Source organism: Ambystoma mexicanum, chromosome 6q, assembly GCF_040938575.1.
Source record: "Ambystoma mexicanum isolate Mex_15411 chromosome 6q, UKY_AmexF1_1, whole genome shotgun sequence".
NCBI classification, from domain to species: domain Eukaryota; kingdom Metazoa; phylum Chordata; class Amphibia; order Caudata; family Ambystomatidae; genus Ambystoma; species Ambystoma mexicanum.
Window position 1 is genome coordinate 879658134 of NC_090937.1, and position 17963 is coordinate 879676096.

Consider the following 17963-nt stretch of genomic DNA (forward strand, 5'->3'; position numbering starts at 1 on the left):
CTTGAACTGTGATCACTTGTGTCTATCTTACTGTTTGATACCATGCCTTCTTTAAAGGACCCAGCCTTTGTGGACGATATTTTAAACCAGAAAAAAGCAGTCAGCCAATCCATACCTTTGCTTCAGTCCATTAAAAAGTGAATTAAACCTTCTTTAACCAAACCGTCCATTACGCGTACAGTTAAGCCAGGGATTAAAAAGATTATAAAACCTGTTCCTACAGACCCGCTTTATATTAGGAGCCATGTTAAACCAGACTCCCTACTAGTAACCACTACAATAAAGTGGGCAGGTGTACCCTTGTCTAATGTTAAGGCTCCACCTGATAAGAGTGTAAAAAAAAAAGAGTAGCCACATCTGCAGCTTACTCTACTCGTATAGGAAACAACACTACGTTGCTATCAAGTTATAACAACACACAATGGAATTTAGTGCAGAACAACTTACATTCAGTTCCTGAACCACTTAAGTCCCAGTTATTCCCAATTATTAAAGAGGGAAAATAGATGTCCCATAAAATCCTTAAAAACAACATATATGCTGCTGAAACTGCAGGCAGAATTATAGCAGAGGGCACCTTGCTGAAAAGCCTTTCCTGGCTGTGCAATTCCGGTTTGAAGCCTGAAACACAGGCCACCCTTATAAACATGCCTATTGAAGATTCTGTCCTGTTTGGCAAGGCAGTTGATGACGCGTTACAAACAGTAAAAAAAGAACATGAGACCTTAAAAACCTTAGGTCAAATCTCTAATGGGCCTTACATTCAACGTGGGGTGTTCAATACCTGTTGCTCCTTTTGTGCCCAAAGTTACGCGAGGCCCACTCAGTCTGGATATACATCAAACTCTTCCCCTTGGTATACATCTCAGGAACAATCTTCCACATTTCAAACCTCCCAACAACACGGTTTTAAACTAGGTAAAGGTCAGGGTAGAAGAACAGCCAGTAGAGGCTCCTCTACCCCCTCCAACAAATGACTCTCATTCAAGTCCCCTCCCATGTTTCCCCAGTAGGTGGTCGTAATACTCAATTCACCCACCATGGGAGGACATAGCATTGGATGTTATCAACAGTAGCCAAAGGATATTCCATCAAATTCCTAGGAAATCGGTGCCAACATCAGGAATAATGTCGCAGGAGAAACACTTGATTCTACAAGCAGAAATAGTGACACTGCTAGAAAAAGCAGTAATATAGATGGTTCCTCTTTTAGAGGTAAACAAAGGTATTTATTCAGTATACTTCCTTGTCCCTAAAAAGGATTTAAGCATGTGCCCTGTGTTAGACCTGCACCCTGAAAACATGTATGTCAAGCTTCAGAAATTCAGGGTTACAACACTGCAAGAGGTAATTCCACTTCTGAAACTAGGGGATTACATCGTAACATTAGAGATGAAAAATGCATACTTTCATATTTCAATGTTACCAGCACACAGGAAGTACGTAAGGTTCAAGGTAGGAGCAACTCACTACCAATTCAAAGTGCTTCCCTTCAGCATAACCTCAGCGCCAAGGATATTCACAAAAGTACTTGCAGTGGGGGCAGCACACCTGTGTAGACAGTCGATTCCATTGTACCATTATGTAGACTGGCTAATAACAGGAGACACGCCACAGGCATGTCAACGGATCACACAAGAAACAATCATTCTACTTTTTCACCTAGGATTCTCAATCAACGAGAGAAAATAAAGTCTTGTTCCAAGTCAGGTAAAACAGTTTCTTGGGGCACTAATTAGGACAGAAGATGCCCTGGTCTTCTCCCTCGAGGAGGGTGCAAAACATGCCATTTCAGATTCCACAGTATCTAGCCGGTCGTCAGATAACCATACAGAAAGCCATGCACCTTCTACGAATGATGGCTTCATGCATTTACCATGTGCCACACTCTCGGCTACGCATGCGTCCTATGCAAGTGTGACTGGCGAAAACAATGGTCACCAGCAAGCGGTCTATGGGACGATCTAGTGGTGGTTTCACAGTCCCTTGTTCAATCTCTGCTGTGGTAGACAAAAGAGAGAACCTTTTAAAAGGAAAATCATTCACCACTCCCGCAGTAGAAGCCACTCTAATCAGAGGCGCTTCTCTTTCAGAGTAGTGAGCACATTTTCTCCATCACGCCGCGCACAGGGTGTGGATGCAAGCTGTGTCAAACAAGCATCTCTCAGAACTCTCCACTGGCTCCCGGTTGGACGAAGGGTGACTGTCAAAACCTTATGCATCTCACACCGAGCAATGCATAAACCTGGCCCTCTATACCTACAGAACAAGCTAAAACCCTACCTCCCATTGCGCACTCTAAGATCAAGCTCTGCCCTCCTTTTAGTGCTACCAAAAACCAACTCAGGTTAGGAGGATCATCATTCTGAGCCTTGGCCCCCACTCTATGGAACTCGCTTCCACCCCACATTTGACACACTGAAGACTACCTGTCTTTCCGCAAATTACTGAAAACCTGACTTTTCCCCTAAAGAATCGACGGTTAGAGCAAATGGAATGAATAACCACAATAAACAGAAATCCAAAGTTGTTTGAACAAGGAAAAAGAGCAAAGGGAGTCGATGGAACAGATGGAAAGACTAAAACAGATAGTTTTAGATGGAACGGATGAAGTGGATGGACTGGATCGAGTGGATGGACTGGATCGAGTGGATGGACTGGATCGAGTGGATGGACTGGATCGAGTGGATGGACTGGATCGAGTGGATGGAACGGATGGAGTCGATGGAAGGGATGGAGTCGATGGAAGGGATGGAGTCGATGGAAGGGATGGAGTCGATGGAACGGACGGAGTGGATGAAACGGACGGAGTGGATGAAACGGACGAAGTGGATGGAACGGACGGAGAGGATGGAACGGATGGAGTGGACGGAACGGATGGAGTGGACGGATGGAGTGGACGGAACGGATGGAGTGGGCGGAACGGATGGAGTGGGCGGAACGGATGGAGTGGACGGAACGGACGGAGTGGACGGAACGGACGGAGTGGACGGAACGGACGGAGTGGACGGAACGGACGGAGTGGACGGAACGGACGGAGTGGACGGAACGGACGGAGTAGACGGAACGGACGGAGTGGATGGAAAGGATGGAAATGATGGAGTGGAGGGAGTGGATGGGACGGACGGAGTGGATGGGACAGACGGAGTGGATGGGACAGACGGAGTGGATGGAACAGATGAGGTGGATGGAAACGGATGAATAGAACGGAATGGAGTGGATGGAAACGGATGAATAGAACGGAATGGAGTGGATGGAAACGGATGAATAGAACGGAATGGAGTGGATGGAAACGGATGAATAGAACGGAATGGAGTGGATGGAAAAGATAGAGTGGATGGAGTGGATTGAGTGGATGGAGTAGATGGAAAAAGAAGGGAAAGGATGGAAAAGATGGAACCGATCAAGTGGATGGAATAATGGAATGATGGAATGGATGGAATGAATATAGAACGGGTGGAATGTATGGAAAGGATAGAGTGGGTGGAAAAGATGGTATGGATGGAAAGGATGGAGTGGATGGCAATGGTGGAGTGGATGTGTTAGGTAGAATTATATGCAGTACCCTTTGGGAACACCACACACAATTAAGACTACAAGTGACAGTACAAATTCACCTTTGGTACAAGCCTGTACTACACAGTAAAGTGGTAGCGATGGCTGAGCAGCCAGACTTATCTCAAGAGCAAGTGAACAGTATCAATAGTTGCACAAAGGACAGCAATTACTATGATTCAAACAAACACTTACTGAAGGTTTCTGAGTAAAAGAATATACATTTATTTACACATCAGTTGTATAACATTTCACTAAAGTAAAGCAGTTTAACAATCACACTCTCAATACACCACACCACACCACTCCCAATAGGTTCCAGACATGTTAAGCTCACAAATTAAGTGGGAGCAAAATGGCACTCCAGAAATTTAAAAGGGAGGGAAAGACAAAGTTAGGCAGAAATTGAAGAGCACCAACAGGTAAGTAAGCAGGGCAATCTAGAAAGAGGAACTACAGTGATGGAATCAAATCAAAAAGGCTTGGGGCCAAAGTCAATAGGACAAAAGTCTTTTGCTGAAGATCACACGGCTCAGGGCAGTTCGTGGTTAAGTCTTTGGCAAGAGTTCCGGATGAAGTTGGTTGGCAGAAAAGTTAGTTTAAAGAGTAGAGAAGGACAAGCCCTCGGATTGGAGAAAGATTTCATACTCTTTCACCGCGGCTGAACGAAACGAACAACTGGATTTGCACAGTACCTTTAAATGGAGAAAAAGCTGTAGCTGAGGCGGACGTTCCTGGCAGTTCCTGCAGGCTCACGGTTCCTGAAGCGACTGTCGGGCTGACAAGAAGTAGGAAGACAGGATGGTCCTGCACTGCCCAGGGAAGAAACCAGCAGCAGAGCCAAGCAACGAATAAAAGGTTCGCTCCTTAAAACCCAAGCAGGGTCCGACCTTCCTGTCTATCCGGCCCACTGTAACTCTGTACAGCGAATTCGACCAGAGGAGGGAGTCCTGGCTTGCAGTTTGGGCAAACTGGTTGGTCCCACCAGCTCAGGGGAAGAAGATTCCTGGAGGATCTTCTCTGTCGTTGGAGTTCGAGGATTCGGACCTGCAGCAGGGTTTCACCAGGCGGTTCAGTCGTGGTAGGGGTCCTCTTCCATCAGCTCCTTGTCGGTTCTTTCGTTCCAGTGGCGACTCTGCCTTTTCAGCTCCAGAGACCTGCTTTTTATGCAGTTTTACCCCATTCACACAGCCTGGCTGTCAATCACACAGCAGGGTGGCTGTCCCACAGGGACAGTCACCACAGCCAATCATTTCAGAGTGCGACATGGGTCTCCAAGGAGACCCTGTGCAGGGAGTCCTAAACCCCTCCCTCACATCCTGTCCCCCCCAGACATACAGGCACCAAAGGAGGGCTTCTGCGTAGAAGCCCGCAAAAAGACAGTGAACGAAGGAACCAAACCTGGTTTGGCGTGCAGAGAAAAACACGAGAAAGACATTTTCAAAAAGAAATGGCAAATAAACACAGCTGTAACCGTAATAAAACATACATGGTCTAGCAGGCTTACGTTCGAGGCTACCAAGATAGCCTAAAATAATACCAAGGTTATTTAAGATAACCGCGGTAGGAAAAATAGGGTAGTTACCACTGCCACCAGCCAAGTCTTGATGAAAAGGGAGTGAAACAATGCTCCAAGAGAAACAGACGCAAAGGGATAAGAATTGACCCTTTCCAATACCCCATGTAAAATGGGGTGTACTGGGTGTGTGGATTAAAGAGACTACATAAAGTTAATGCAACTTTACCTGGTCTGGGAGACAGTAGTCAGTCCCAGAAAATGGAGTCTGAGTTGGGAAGTCTAAAAGACAACCCTGTGTCACTGCACTGAAGGTGCTGTGTAACACACAGTAAAAAGATGATGCCTGTGGAGTAGGTGAGGCTTCACAGTCTATGAACACAAAAATCTTAAACACACACAGCAAAACACATGTAAGAGTGGGAAAAAAAGGCTCACACTCCTGCCAGGTGAAAAATAAAATCCCAGAAATCCAGCAAAGCTGCTGAGGGACTCACTAGGTAAGGGAAATTAGCCATTTTGGAGAATTCTCCCTAACAGGATGGAAAGGATGGAATGGATGAAAAGGATGGAGAGGTTAGAGCGGATGGAGCGGAGGGAGTGGATAGAACGGAGGGAGCGGATGGAACGTAGGGAGCGGATGGAACGGTTAGAGTAGATGGAAAGGACGGAGTGGATGGAAAGGATGGAAAAGGTGGATGGAAAGGATAGAGTGGATGGAAAGGACGGCACAGGGGACATCACAATAGGGATAGTATTACTGGCACGCCCTATTTCAACGCCCATTTTTGAGTTTTGAAAAACAACGGTAATACTCTGCAGCTTCCACCAGATGTCGGCCTATGCATAGCACGTGAATCTAAGCAGATACAAGCACCAGAAATACGATTACGGTGAGTAATGTATTCCATATCTCTGTATCTCCTATTCATGCTATGTACCTGCATCCCCATGTTATCTGTATCACATGTTTACCCTATCCATCCTGTCGCTTTATTCACGTGTGCCGCTGTGTACGTCCCCTGACTTGCTCTGCTCTCGTGCTTGGTCGCAGGCGCTTTGCTTATAACGACCATATCACACTACTACGCTTACTCTCGCCTATACACCATCATTCAACTAGAACACAGCTATGCTATGACACATTTGGCTTAGCTGTTCTCATACTAACGTGACCCCACGAACACTGCATCATCCTAATAAAACACAGCTAGTTGAACACATACCGGCTAGCTTAGGCGTCTCATCAGGCCTAATGCAGCCAGAACTCAGTCTGGGTGTCCACCCTCCAGACTGAACACATCCAACTGATTTCCTCAGCACCAAACCTACCGCTAAGAAGCAGCTATCATGCAACAACCACACCAGCTGCACACATATCCGGTGTGCCCACGCACCTACGACTCTCTCTCTCTCTCTCTCTCTCTCTCTACTGACTTGAACTGCAGTTCCAGAGGGCGTTCAACCTACCAGAGCTTTGATGTCACACCAATGATACAAAAGGCGCTATATAAATGCCAAGTAACATAAGATATCAACCTTCTGGAACTATTAGAAGTGTTCAAAGCTTTGCAAGCGTTTCATCACCAGCTAGCAGGCAGAATAGTTCTACTCCTAACAACCGCACAACAGCAATGTACTACATCAACAAACAAGGTGGGACACACTGTCCGGGTCTGTCCAAACTAGCTGGGGGCATCTGGTTTTGGGTGCTAAAACACATGTACCAGGTGCACAGAGTTGTCTGGCAGATGTGCTAAGCAGAAATATATAACTTCTAGCAGAGTACAAATGGCTGTTGCACACAGACATCCTAAACAACATCTTCTCAAACTGGGGTCATCCACACATAGATCTCTTTACAACACAAGGGAAAGCACAATGCCCAGACTGCGCATCCAGGTATCCCCAGACAGGGTCCAAGGTGAATGTACTGTGGATTAATTGGTCAGGGAGATTTGTGTATGCGTTTCCACCAACACCTTCTCAACAAGATAGTCCACAAGATGCATCAGGAACAAGTCAAATTTATCCTGATAGCACCAATGTTGGCACGACAGCCATGGTTCTCATACCTGCGCAAAAGTTCTCTTTGCACACCAGTCAAACTACCATGCTCTTATAACATGCTATCCCAGTATCAAGGGACAGCACTCCCATCCATGTCCCCAAACAATGAACTTGGCAACTTGGCTCCTGAAGGAGTTTGGATGTTTGAACCTTCCCCAAAGATGTATGGACAATTTAAAGGAGGCACGTAAACCCAACACAAGACTAAGTAAATGCTTTGTAATTTGGTGCAAAACATGCAGCATCAACCCCATTGACTGCTCACCTTCCCCTATCGTGCACTATCTGCTTTACTCAGGATTACTCTTTGATTCCCTTAGAGTTCATCTAGCAGCACTTTTGGGCATACATCACTTCTCAGTGTAAAGTGTCATGGTGGAAAGTTCCAATGATTAAAGCATGTATGGAGGAAGTTAAGATTACACCCCCGGATTTCAAATCGAATTCCCGGGTGGGACTTGAATGTTGTGCTCACTAAACACATGGGTCCCCCTTTTGAGCCAATGCATAAAACCAGTCATAAGCATCTCACTTACAAGACTGTGTTTCTTGTGGCTATTAAATCAATAAGAAGGATCACGGAACTGCAAGCCCTCTCAGTTCAGGATCCGTTTTTTTTTAATACATAAAGACTAGGTGGTTTTTACAAACATATACACGCGTTTATCCTAAATTTATCTCAAAGTTCCATGTCTGCCAGTCCGTAGAACATCCAGCTTTCTTCCAAACCCCAACTAATTCAGCAGAGAAAAGCCTCCATACATTCGACATTAGGAGAACTGTAATGTACTACCTAAATACAGCTAAACCACTAAGGAAAACGTAACAGTTCATTGTTTCCATAGCCACAGGGAGAGAAGGGGATCCTGTCTCTAAGGTGCCTTTTTCAAAACGGATTGTCAAATACATCCAGATATGTTTATCTCAATCAAATAAAACTTTACCTTTCACACCCAGAGCACAATCAACTAGAGGCACAGGGGTTACTCTACCTTTCATTGCAAATGTTCCTTTAGATTCCATTTGCAAAGCAGCTGCTTGTTCTTTTCACACATTCAAGAGGAGATTCCCAGGTGGGACAAGCAGTGTTTAAACATCTTTTTGGTGCTCTACCTTCAAACATGCCACCACCTTCTCAAGGTACTGCTCGCTAGTCTATGCAAAGCATGGGATTCTAAGCAGATCCACAAGCCTCAGAAGACATACATTACTTATCGTAATCTTATTTCTGATGCTTGTATCTGCTTAGATTCACATGTGCCCAGCCTTCTGAGTTGACAACTAACACCTTTCTATACTTTCGTGTACACACGGATACACTTCATGTCACAAACAAAACAGAGGGACCGCGATGCATGAAGGACCATGGGTACAGTACACGTCACACTAGGGATAGCATTATAAACACGCCTAGTCAACGTCCCTTTTCGAACTTCGAAAACAAGTCATGCAATATTCCGTACCCTACCACTAGATATCAGCCTATCTAAGCACATGCAAGCATCAGAAATATGATTACAGTAAGTAATGTATGTCATGTAACAGTACTCCACCTTTCATAATATTCCTACTTGGGTTAACCTTTATGCACAGAATCTATCCATTCACCTGGCCTAGCAACATAAAATGTACTACACTAATTACATCTGTTTACCACCCTCAAATATGTCCCATCCGCTAACAACGATTGAAATCTAAATTTACATTGATTTTGTGATCATCCTGCAACTGTGAGTTATGGTTTACTGATACACTACATGCCTAGTTGCTCAGTGCTGACAGATTACAAAAAAAAAGGCTTACACTTTTATCCCTTTTCCATGTACCACAAAACTCCCCTTTCTTATAATGTAAAGTGTGTTGTTGGAACCTCTTCCAAAATGAAATTTAAAATGAAATTATGTATACTGTGTTAGGGACATTTAATATTGACCTGCATGTCCTTACATCATATCTTATACTCCTTTTGCAATTCAAATATGCCTCGGCAAACAAAGCATGCAATAGAGAGATTTACTGTATTTTTTTCCTAGAAAACAAGGACTCTAATGTCTATCCCTTTCATATTTCTTTCCAGGTACTTTCAGCCGCATCTGCAGCAGGTGTTTCCGTTGCCTTTGGAGCTCCAATTGGCGGTGTTCTTTTCAGTTTGGAGGAGGTACGTAAGGTATCAGACTATATGGTGGGTGATGTAGTCTACATTTATGCTTGTAGGTCAAATAATAAAGTATATATTGATTTTGTCCACCATATTTGCTTATTGTAAGACACTGATATTGCTACATCTGCAACATGTTAGGTTATGTTATATGGCATTTGTATAGCGTATAGTACCATTGGTATGGCCTCAAAGTGCTGTGGGGTGAACGCCCTTGGGGGAGCAAGGTATGAGCATTGAAAGGAGGATTTATAGAATGCGTGTGTACATTTTAGCCAGCATGAAGGTAGGTTGGTGCGGCAAGGTCCCTGCTAGCGAACCATGGGGATCTGGCTAGTGAATGGGTGCTGTTATAGACTGTTAGGAAAGTAGGTGAGTCAAGCAGACTTATATGTGCCCAGCTGGACCACATTTTGTTAGTGGGACTCGGCTGCATTCTAATGACAGTTTTGAAGTGTGTCATGGAGTCGAGTAGTTAGTTGCTGCAGATGTGTGCGAGTGATTGGCCATGCCCCAGGGGATACGGCTATGTTCCATTGAGATGTAGTGCTATACGTATGAGAGTCCTTGTTGGCTTTGAAATACAAGCCTACAGCACTATCCCTGTGGGCAGTGTTCCAGATAAGTTTTGGAAGTGGGAGTATTTTACTCCGTATTTTTGAAAGTTGGGTGTAAAATATTTTTTTAGTGAGTTAAAATATAAGTCCAATTCCAAATGGGAGTATTTTTTCATAAGCGTGCAAACATGTTTTAACTGGAACATTTCTTTGCACCTATTTATTCATGCACATTTAAAGATTCAGGTTTACTTCCTTCAATCAAGCAGTAACGATAGTAGTTTCCTCCTGTTGAACTACATGCACTTATGGTCTAAAAGCATCCACGGAGCTGTGTGAAAGAAAGTAGGGGCTCAAGGTTCTGCGTGTCTCTTTCCTATTTTTTGTTGGGAGTATTTGTACTCCCAAATTTTATTTTTGGGGAATATTTGCCTATTTTTGGGGTGTGAAAGTGGTCGATACACCCCTTATCTGTAGGGCTACCTGTGTGGAAAGATGCAGGTTAGTGGGCCAAAGCAGCAGTGAGATTCAAAATGCAAGCCAAAAACACTGTCCATGTGGGAAAAGATGCAGGGAAGTGGTATCTGCAGCCTGTGGATTTCTCCTGCTGATTCCCATAGTGAAACGTTCTACAAACTACAAGACGAGGGTTTCGAAGTTGCTGGGAGCTAAGTGTCATGAATCATAGGCTGCGCTGGTCTGTGTGGCACCGATGGAAGCGGATTGGTGCTGCATTTTGAAATTCCCCCAAGATGGCATCTCGAAGCATCTGCAGCGTTCCAGTCATGGTCTGTACTCTCTCGAGGCAAGCTCCACCCCTTTGTCAGATGGAGGATTTCAGGAGCCATGAACAGAGCAGCGTCGCGTTGCTACTCTTCATTGCAAACGCTCCGCGAGTTCGTTGTTTAGAATCTTTGTCAACCTGTGTATTGCAGTGCCTTTTTCGTTCTTATCCCCCTTTTTCTCCTTTCTCTGGTTAGAATCGCTTTCCCCTCCCGCGACTCTACCCTGCTTCGTTTCTTGCTCCCAGTGGTTTACGCCCATCACGGTACGAACACTTTCTTACAGTATCCCGATCCTTGTCCCTCTCGTCAGACTGTCACTAATGTGTGTCCCTCTCACTCACAGCACTCGGCTGCCAGTCTTCCGAAAACATATGCCAGCATTCCCTCCCGAGCCTTTAGGAACACAATCCACTTGCTGGGAACCCCATACAGCTGCCATCCACCTGCAGGGCACACAGCCGGCTACATCGCATACCGCTCTAGCAACAACAACAACGCAGGTTAGGTTAATTCCCTTATCCCGACACTTTGACCTGACCGATCCACCTCCTAATTGTTTCCTTACTGTTGCAGCCCGTTCGGAGTTGCAAGCCTTGCCTTACCCAGATCACCTGCATATTTCTTGCTGGAACACGTAGACTTCTAGTCCCACAATCCCGGGCAGATGCACAAAGGATAAGCACATGCCCCTCTCCGCTAGTGCCGTTTCTCATTCATTCTTGTTGGAACTCCATTCACCCATTTTCTTTTGTATATTGCAGCATTGCCAGCCTTCAGCCTCCTGTAACCCAAGATAAGAGATCCTCTCGTTAACATCCAGCCATTGAAAGTGTTAGGGAGAATTCTCATTCAATGGCTAATTTCCCTTACCTAGTGAGTCCCTCAGCAGCTTTGCTGGATTTCTGGAGTTTATTTTTTCCACCTGGTAAGAGTGTGCGCTTTTCCCCCACTCTTACCTTTGTTTTTCCATGTGTATTTCAACTGTTTTTGTGATTGTGGACTCTGGAGTACACCACTTCAGTAGCCCCACTCTTTGTGTGTTACACAGCACCTTCAGTGCAGTGACACAGGGTTGTCTTTTAGACTTCCCACCGACTCCATTTCTGAGGCTGACTACTGTCCCCCAGAAAAGGTAAAGTTGCCATTAACTTTACATAGTCACTTTTAACCACAGATCCAGTACACCCCATCTTATATGGAGTATTGGAAAGGGTTATTTCTTAGCCCTTTTTATCTGTGCCTCTTAGAGCATTGTTTTGCTCCCTTAACATTAAGACTTGGCTGTGACAGTGGTTCCTACCCTAATTTTCCTACCGCGGTTATATTACATAACGTTGGTAACGTTTTAGGCTATTTTAGTAGCCTCAAACTTTAAACCTGTTTGCCCAAATACTTTTTATTTCGGCTCCGGTTGGGTTTAATCGCCATTTCTTTTTGTTAACATCCTTCTTGGGTCTTTCTTTGCGCAGCAAACCACGTTTGCCTCCTTTGTTTGCCGACCTTTGGCAGGCTTCTGACCAGAAGCCCTCCTTTGGCGTCTGGGTGTCTAGGTGGGCTGAATGTGAGGGAGGGGTGTAGTCAACCCCTGCACACGGTCTCCTTGGAGACCCAAGTCGCACTTTGTGTTGATTGGCTGAGGTGGTTGTCCAGGCTGGATAACCGCCCTGCTGAGTGATTGACAGCCAGGCTGTGTGAATGGGGGATTTTGGCATAAAAGGCAGGACTCTTGAGCTAGAAGGCAGAGTCACCACTGGAACTGCAAAGAACCGAAGAGAAGCGGAGAAGAAGACGGCTGCTGCAACCCTGAATCCCGGTGAAGCCCTGCTGCAGTCCTGAACTATCTACCCTTCAACGACAAGAGAAGATCCAGTCCCGAGTCTTCTTCCCTTGAGCCTGGTGGGATCAACCAGCTCACCCTTTCTTCAGTCAGAGAATCCTCTCCGGGGTCGAAATCACTGCTGTGCCGTAGTGGTCTGGATAGCCATCAGAAGAGCCCTGTCCTGATTTAAAGGAGCGCACCTTTTATTCATCGTTGTCTTTTTTCGCTGCTGCTGGCCTCATCCCTGGGTAGTGCAGATCGCTCCAGACGTCCTCCTTCTTGTCCCCACGACTGAAGCCGCAGGAACCGTGAGTCTGCAGGAACTACCAGGAACAACTGCCGTGGCACCAGCTTTTCTCCAACGGAATAAGGTACTGTGCACATTTGGTCGTTCTCTCCGACTGACCATCCGGAATCGGGGTGAACCCTTTTCCTCCACGAAGATTTGTTCTTTCTACCTTCCCTCTTATAACTTTTCCTTCCATTTGACAATATCGAAGTACTCTTGGAATCTCGAATCTCGAACTGTTCAACGTGTGATCCTCGGCAACTGAGCATCTGCTCTATTGACACTGGCGCAGGCCTATTGACTTTAATCTGTATCTTTGAATGAGTCCTCCGATTCCCTTGCCTTGACAAAAGTATTGCCTGTGATTTTATCCACTTTTCCCTTGTTTGAAATTCTAAAGTACAAAGTGTGTTTTAACTTTGTGAGCATTTCTATTTGCGGGTATGCGTTGGTATCGCAACACCGGTCTGTCAAATCCTAATGTACTTACCTTGAACTTGCTGGAACAAGTGGAAGTGGTTGTGTGTAGTATATTTTACGTGTGGTTTTGAATTTATAGAAGTGAAGTGTCTTATGAACAGATGGTTTAAAATAAATGTACTTATATTTTTCACCTGAAACCTTGAGTCAGTGTTTGCTTGAGTCACAGTAATTGTGGTCCTTTGTGTAATCTCTACTACTGCTAATTTACTCTTGAGATAGGTCTGGCTGCTCCGCTACTGCTACCACTTTAACAGTGTAGTACAGGCTTGTACCAAAGGTGAACTTGTATTTCCACTTGTAGTCTTAGTTGTGTGTAGTGGTCCCTAAGGGCACTGCACAGGATTCTGCCTAACAGAAGGGCCTTTAACTCGCTGGAGATGATAAAGAGGGTTTTCTTCCCACAAGGGTTTCCCTTGAAATCCAATTCTCTCCTGGCATGTATTCACTAAGAGAGAGTAGGGTGACCAGGAGGATTCTCCTTTCTTCACTCTGCAGCCTCTGATCCAGGTTAGTGAAAACTGCTTTGCATGTGAAACTTGGTGACATCCCGCTGTTTATCACAGTTAGCAACGCCCTTTGCCAGCATGGATCAGATCCAGCAGTTAGTTGCGGCCGTCCAATCCCTTACTGTGGAGGGTCAAACCATAAAACAAGAGAATGCTGTTCTGAGACAGCAGATGGTCCGGTCCCCACAGACTTCTGAATTGCCACCTGGCCCTCTTCCGGGACCAGGTTTGATGTGAATCCACACAAGTTAAAGGAATTCCTTGAGGCATGCACGGTACAGTTCACCTTTAAAGCTGCCTTCTTCCCCCACAGATAGGGATAATGTGGGCCACATGATTTCCCAGCTGACTGAAGCGGTCTTGGCATGAGCCACTCCCTTGGTTACTACGAATAATCCAATCCTAAATTCATATCCCACCTTAGTGAATAGCCTTAAGGCTATGTTCGGACGGCAGGAAATCACAGTGGCATCTCAAGAACACTTACTGGACTTTAAGCAGGGATCTCAAGCTAACCTATAATAACCCATTTCAAACAAATGGCCGCTGACACTGTGTGGCCGGATGATGCCCCGATTACGCTATTTCTCAAGGGACTCTCTGGAGGAGCTAAACAATGATGTCTCCCATGTTCCCTGATCTGTGAATCTAGCAGAGATGATAACCCTGGTCATGCAATTAGATTATCGCATGCGGGAAAGACATTCAGAAAGAAGGAAAGGAAAACCTACCTGGGTACTTCCTGAGCTTCCCTCGAACCTTAGAAAATCCTTGTACCCATGTGAAAGTCCACCTCCCGGCGAACCAACGCAGTTAAGTGTTGCTAGAGGCCTCTTGTCACCTGAGGAACAAGCCCATAGAAGATCACTAGGCCTATGTATGTATTGTGGGGCCAAAGATCATCTGGTCCGGGATTGTCCCATTGCTCCCCCCAGGAGATGGGGAAATGGCAGGGCCCGACAGTAGGGGAAACAACGGTGCAGTAGGAATTCACTGGTTCCTCACAACCTAGTCATAGCTCACATAATACAGATACTCTAGAGTCTCCCATGGTAGGGCTCCTTTTCTCCTTTTCTTGGGGAAATACGCAGGTCATCAATGTCCCTGCCTTGATAGATAGTGGAACCGTAGGCAATTTTATAGACGATCGATGGGCTTCCAGTAACTGCATTCCCTGCTCGTCTAAGATCTTCTCTATCCCAGTGGAGAGCGTGGACGGAAGCCCGCTGACTTTTGGACCCATCATCGAGCAAACTTACCCTCTCCAGATGGGAATCGCGACCCACAGGGAAGAGATTGTGTTGGACATAATCAAAACAGCAGACTATCCAGTCATTTAAGGGCTGCCATGGTTAAGGGTACATAACCCTTTTGTGAATTGGACTACAGGAACCATTTTCCTCGAATCAGAACACTGTTTGTTGCATTGTCTTTCTCAGGGAGCGGTAGGCCTTCATACCCCCTCGACCGCCAAACAGCTGCTCGCTAAGACTGCCAACCTTAATCAGGTACAGGAAATACCCAAATCATACAGACAGCATCCGGAGGTTTTCTCCACCTCAGAGTATTCCGAGTTGCCTCCCCATCGCAGGGATGTCTGCGCCATCAATCTCATCCCTGACCAACCTCTACCATTCGGGAGGGTGTACATTTTGTCAGCCAGGGAAAAGGACGTTTTGAAAGATTACCTCCAAGTCAATCTCCGGAATGGGTTAATAATCAAATCCACCTCACATGTCTTGGGAGGATAGCTCAGCGGCAACATGCTCGCCTTGGAAACAAGATGACGCAGAGCTGCACAGGTTCGATCCCCGGGTCCGTACTTAGAAACCTCTGGGTATTAGGCGCGTTATAAATAACCTATCCTATTATATCATATCACCTGCAGGAGCTTCCCTTTATTTACTCTTACGTCCGTACCCTTTCCTCCATACTGCATGGGCGTCCCTTCACTAGAAAAAACCTTCTTCTCCTTTCGATTTAGAAGCGCGCGGGGGGTGCAGCCCTGGGAGCATGCGCTGCCCTGACTCCACCGCCACACCTCAGTCCCCTTTTCCGCATCGACGGGAACAGTCCGAATTCACCAGCGCTCCTGGGTTTGGCTTTGACCATGTAATTCGACGTGCGGATACTTCTCATCTTCTGTCTTTTTATCATTCAGGTACTCGGTCCTCAGGCGTCACCCTCCCCCCGGCGCATGTCAACTTCTGCAGGTTTCAGCAGGTGTCTATCCTGCGACTGGCTCTTTCCAACATCAGACCCACATGCCCTCTGCCTATGTTGCCTTGGCCTAGACCATGGCTGGCAAGCTTGTACCACGTGCGACTGAAGGACTTTGTGAATCATTGATCCAGGCCCAAGGTAGGGCCACTCTTTTCCAGCGCATCCCGCAAGGGAGACTCCTTTCAAAGGACTCGCCCGCGTGGGAGGAACCGCTCAGGTTCTCATACCAGCACGGGTAGCAAGGCTAAGTCAGCTACTGGCCGGCAGGCCGAGGGGTCAATGGATCCTCCCGGTGACAGTGCTGAGGGACCGGAAGGTTCTTTTAACGGGTCTTCACCCTAGTCCCGGCAACATGTCAGAGGGGGCGCAACACTACCAGCTGATCCTCCGAGGGCGAAATGCCTACCAGGTCTTGGCCTGAAGAGCAGAGTAGGCCTCATGATCCACACTCAAGAGTCCTGGACGAGGCTGGGCCCAGTGAGCCAAGCAACATGACCTAGACACATGGAAGGTAGCTCGACTAGATGGCCACTGTGCCAGACATTACGGACCACCCGATATCGCACCAAGGACGGGAGCGGGTGGAGGAACGAGTGTCAAGGTGGGACTAGTGTCAACCAGGTATGTGGCCTACAGCCTATCCTTCATTTGCGCAGGGCAGGTTCCTGCTGCGTCCATATGGGCAGGACACCACCCCTCCGGCCTGTGAGAACAGATTTTTTGAAAGGTTCCTCTGGCTCATGAAACCTCCTCGGATCGGGATCATCCACAGGAACGCCATCTGGGATGTGCTCCCGCCAATGGCTCCGGCACTGCAGGCCCCAGTACAGGTGCCCCTGGTCCCTACAGCCTCCGCCGCCCGCACCAGACCCCAAACTGATAGTGCAGGCGGTTCCATACCAGCCTCTGCTGCAGCCTCCGGCTCCGGTCTCTACACCTCAGTCCTCGGCTCTTGCACCCCTCCACCAGTGCCGGAGCAACCGGAACCCCAGTTGGACACGATGAGGAGGAGGACCCCGACACACCGTCGTCAGCTAAGGCATTCCGCAAACGTCTTGCAGGGCTGGCAGAGTATGTGGGCCTTCCTCAACCCGAGGTCGAGCAACCATCAGAGGAGGTCCTCGCGGAAGTCCTCACTCTACGTCCCGGAGCGAGACCTGGGATCCGGATGCAGAAGGACATTGTCGCCTTGGCCAAAAAGTGCTGGCTCAAGCCCCACTCGGTCCAGTCGTTCAATCGACACCTGGATGCCAATACAGGCAGATGGAGGGGGATAACTCCTACTATCAGCCCACCCTCAGCTGCACTCCTCAGTGATCGCTGCGGCATCACTATACTCTAAGCCTCAATCGTCCTCGGCCTCCTCATCGGCGGCACTGCAAGGCAAGGAGGAGTAGATCTTGGAGGCGTATGGGAAGAAGCTGTATTCCAACGCATCCCTGCTTCTTCGTTAAGCCAATGCGGATTCCATGCTGGCAGCCGTTAACCAGAGGCTTTTGCAGGAAATTGCACATTTCCTCCCAGAGCTTCCGGCGCAGAGCCAATCGCGATTCAAGGCGGGACTGGCAGAGGCCAAGATGGTGGCACAAGACATGATGGAGTCCACCATGGCCCACAGTGACGCCTCTGGCCGGGCCATCTGCATCGCCACTTACACGAATAGAACGGTCTGGCTCTGTGCGACGAAATTCAACCTGGATGTTCAGGAACGTATCTTAGAACTGCCGTTCGAAGGGGGTGACCTCTTCCACTCAACTACAGACGAGGAGCTGGATAAAAAGAAAAACAGCTCACAAACGGCAAAGCCTTTATCCTTATAAAGACCACGCCCAAAACGTACACACACTCACAGCAGCGCTCGGACAAGGGGCATACATACAGAGGGGTCAGCAGCTTCCAAGAGCAGAGGTCCAGGCAATCAGACCGCTCGTCGAGCCAACATTGGCGCAAGCAACAAAAAGGGGGTGGGTGGGAGTAAGGGCTTTTTCCAGTCCTTCTCCTC

The 17963-nt window shown here is 47.0% G+C and overlaps 1 protein-coding gene across 4 annotated transcripts in view; it reads left to right on the top strand.

Annotated features, from left to right (window-relative positions):
- The window catches only part of CLCN3 (chloride voltage-gated channel 3), a 1376048-nt gene that overhangs the window by 1061369 nt on the left and 296716 nt on the right, over positions 1–17963 (top strand). For all 4 annotated transcript variants that reach the window (XM_069631401.1, XM_069631403.1, XM_069631402.1 and 1 more), the window contains one exon: positions 9219–9299. In XM_069631401.1, the coding sequence (XP_069487502.1) occupies positions 9219–9299 (81 nt within the window). The remainder of the gene's footprint in view (positions 1–9218; positions 9300–17963) is intronic.